General features: G+C 43.2%; 1 protein-coding gene across 1 annotated transcript; it reads right to left on the bottom strand.

The window, feature by feature from the left end:
* Positions 1 to 441: 441 nt before the first annotated feature.
* neurod6b (neuronal differentiation 6b) lies at positions 442 to 3,427 on the bottom strand. Its single transcript, XM_033649902.2, has 2 exons — positions 3,137 to 3,427; positions 442 to 2,827 (listed from the first exon to the last, which is right to left on the bottom strand). Exon 2 carries the CDS (start codon positions 2,820 to 2,822, stop codon positions 1,821 to 1,823), a length of 1,002 nt encoding a protein of 333 aa, XP_033505793.1. The 5' UTR covers positions 2,823 to 2,827; positions 3,137 to 3,427; the 3' UTR covers positions 442 to 1,820.
* Between the last annotated feature and the right edge of the window lie 289 nt (positions 3,428 to 3,716).

Raw genomic sequence — 3,716 nt, 5'->3', positions numbered from 1 at the left:
TTTTATGTTGCTGTTATACAAAAGGCCTTATACTCACTGGGTCACCCAAAGCTCAGAGGTTGTGCAAGATTATTACAAGATTCAATTTCATATAAAATAAATAAAAGAAATTCCGCCCGGGGCGTTTTTTTTTTTTTTTTTTTTTTTTTTTTTTATTAATCTCATTAATCTAACAATTCATTATTTTTTTAAATGCCGTCTTCCTGCTGTCGATCATTTGCACAGAAAGCTGAGAAGCTGCAACATAAAGCCTCTCACAGCCTCTTCGTTTTATTGCGACAAACACATCACAAAACATGAACACATTACTTCACGAAGATTTCGATCCATAACGAGTTTTCAGGCGTGTGTGTGTGTGTGTGTGTGTGTGTGTGTGTGTGTGTGTGTGTGTGTGATTAAAGAAAATGAAGAATACCATCCAATAATCATCCATAATTCGGGTCAAGTTACAAAATCAACAGGGTTTATGAGTACAGTCACCAACATTGTGCAGAAATACATGAAGTGCATCACAGTTGCTCTTCAGCAGGACCAAGGGAAGTGTAAAAAGTTCACATCAAACTATCCAAAACTGTCATTTCGTTGCATATTGATGGTCATCATCTCTTTTTTTAAGGCATGTTGTTCGGACTCATATAGTTCTGTTCACCTCACACAAAATGACTTTCCTTTCCAGCTGCGGTGAAATATACAACAATGCAACATAAACAAACTTTAAGTGTATGGAAATCCACATAAAAAGGTAACACTGTTGGAATTGTACAATATTTTTTTTATAATATATTATCAACATTCAAATTGACGGACTTATAATAAATAAGCTTAAATAAATAAATACAGTAATAATTTACATTCACCTCGTAACCACACTATTTACTCCAAATACAAATGCATTTTAGTTTTTCACTTTTTCCCCACAACTTTCCTCTATTTATAGACCAAGTTCAGATGACATCATCATCATCATCAGGTCTCCTGAACACGTGCACGTTTCCAAACTGGCTGTTTTTTTTTCTCAAAAATAATTAATTTTGTGTAATTGTCATCATTTTTAATTAGATATTCGATTATGAGAAACGCCTTGTGAGAGGAAATAGACATATAACATTTTTATAAGCAAAAATTGCATTTGGCTGCCTTGCATAGCTCAATTGACCTTTATTGCTAACAGACTGAATCTGTGAACTCCAATCATGTCTCAGCAAACTTCCCTGATGAGGTGAAACGTCTTTAGATTTCTTTTTTTCCCCCGGTTGTTTCATTTAGCTGATTTTATTTCGCCACGAAAATGATTTCACTGGCTGCTGTGATCTCATTAAATAAGCAGAAAAATCAAATTAATTGTCCACTGTATCAGCTTTATATAACCCATGTCATGAGCGACATCTGCAGTGTAGCCGGTAGAAAATATAAAGAGCTGTAACTTTAAACAATTTGATCCAAAGCTGCATCTTTAACGAATTACTCTAGATCTGTGGTTTTACACTGGAAAGAAATATGTGGCAGTGAGCCATTAAATCTACATTTTCTTTAAATCAACCAGAGAATCTGCCTTCAGATTGAAATCATTTGACAAGCAGAAACGTTGTCTTTTATGCCTTGTATCGACATGTGTTTTGAGTGAAATCATCATTTCTAATTTGCAGACTTTTACCATGTTTTGAATAAAAACAAGACTGAACGTTTAACACAAAATGACTTGTTAAAATGGGCATTTTTGCAGTGCATTATCGTGTCTGGAGTCCATTTCGTTCCACTCTCGACATCTGCGGGGGGAAATTGCATCGCTTCTAAAACTTGAACTTTGTCCAGCTGATTGATTAATTGTGGAAAGAGCCATTAACTTCCCCTTGTGCTTGGAAGGACTGGCTGCGGACGTGCAGATCGTAGGGGAAACGGCCCTCTGGGGAGACTCGGTACATGGAGTTGTGCGCAAGAGCCGTGCGCCCTGGCGCACTGCAGTAGCGCATACCATAGTGGCTGCCTTTGCCGTAGTCTGGCGGATCGTCGTGTTTTAGGGAGAAAATCCCGTTAAAGTTCATCGGTGGGCTCAGCTGGCCGTCGAAATGCGGGCTCCCGCTGTCTGGGGACGGGTTCTCGTAGTAGGGCTCGTACGCGCCGCTGTAGCTGTAGTGTCTGAACGGCTTGGCGCTGCTGTCCAAGCTGCTCCCGCTGTGGCCGGGGGGCGTGTTCATGTCTGAGCCGGGGTACGAGTACATGGCATCGTATGGCGATCTGCCAGAGAACATGACCTCCCCGTTGTGGTCTGTGAGGAAATTTCTCGCGTTCAGCTGCAAACAACCGGCCACCAAGTTGGTTGTGGGCTGAGATAATCCTTTGCACAAAGTCTGTACGAAGGCGAGGAGGTCTGGTCTCTTCCCTGCGCTCAGCGTCTCTGACAGGGCCCAGATGTAATTTTTAGCCAGTCTAAGGGTCTCAATCTTGGACAGTTTCTGAGTTTTGGAGTAGCACGGCACAACTTTGCGCAGGCTCTCCAGCGCGGCGTTCAAGCCGTGCATTCGGCTGCGCTCTCGGGCGTTGGCTTCCTGGCGCCGTAATTTGGCCCTGTCGTGCTCCTTGCCGGCCCTCTTTTTTCGCGGGCCCCGCTTTTTAGGGAGCCCATTGTCATCCTGATCGTCCTCCCTTTCGTCCTCCTCTCTGTCGGAGATGTCCTCCTCGGCCTCCCTCATGTCTGAGTTGGACCTCTCCGGCTCGTGTTGCCGCTCCTGCTCCAGGCTCTCAGGTAAGCTTTCACGGGGATAATTGGCACCAAACCGCGGCTCACACATCATATGAGGTTCCTCGAATGGCAGTGTCAACATATTTCCTGTGAAGAATCAAAGCCGAAACATAAACTATCAGGACAGAGTACAACACCGACGTCTTCTGAAGGTTGTCAGTTAATTACCTTGTGAATGGGTCCTCCCAAGAGGAAGAGGAACAAATTGGCAAGCAAGGCCAATGTCACAGCTTGCTACCTTTTCAAAGACACTCAACTTCTTTGTCTTTGGACTTGTGAAAAAACAACCTTGTTTTAAGCCTTATCACATACTTGATTTAAAAAAAAGTCAATTTAATGAATAAATAAACTAAAAGTCAACACATTAATGAGTAATACAGTAATAATACTACTAACCTCTGGTCAGCGTGCACCTCGCATGTTCCCAAAAATCTCCTCTGAATCTGCGCTGCAGCTTCTTCTCGTGCAAATCACAAATTAGAGGGAAAAAGCTGCAACCTGCGGACTCTCTTTTTCTCTGTCTCGCTGTGTTGTGCTGTTCCTCTTCTCTTCTCTTCTCTCTCCCTCACTCTCCCTCTCCCTTTCTCTCTTCCCCTTCCCTCTCTCTTTGAGGAATGACACTCATGCCAACAGCGGGTACCCATGCCATCTGCCGCTGACGTCTTGTGGCAGCCGAGACCACGTGTTCAGCGTCCCATGGGACCTCCATTCCGCACCGATCATCTGGCAGCTCCGGTAATGGGCACCGGGAGGCCCGCGTTTACCGTCAAAAACACAGACCGGAGAGGGATAACAACTAATATCTGCGTGTAAGAAAGATGAATTAATGTCTTTTTGTCTGGAAAAAAAGAAGCAGAGATGAGCTTGTTTGCAGGCATCCTCAACAGGTGAGACAGACAGACAGACAGACAGATAGACAGATAGATAGATAGATAGATAGATAGATAGATAGATAGATAGATAGATAGATAAGCTG

The sequence above is a fragment of the Epinephelus lanceolatus genome, chromosome 12 (genome assembly GCF_041903045.1).
Source record: "Epinephelus lanceolatus isolate andai-2023 chromosome 12, ASM4190304v1, whole genome shotgun sequence".
Classification (NCBI taxonomy): Eukaryota; Metazoa; Chordata; class Actinopteri; order Perciformes; family Serranidae; genus Epinephelus; species Epinephelus lanceolatus.
This window is presented reverse-complemented; position numbering and strand designations above follow the sequence as displayed.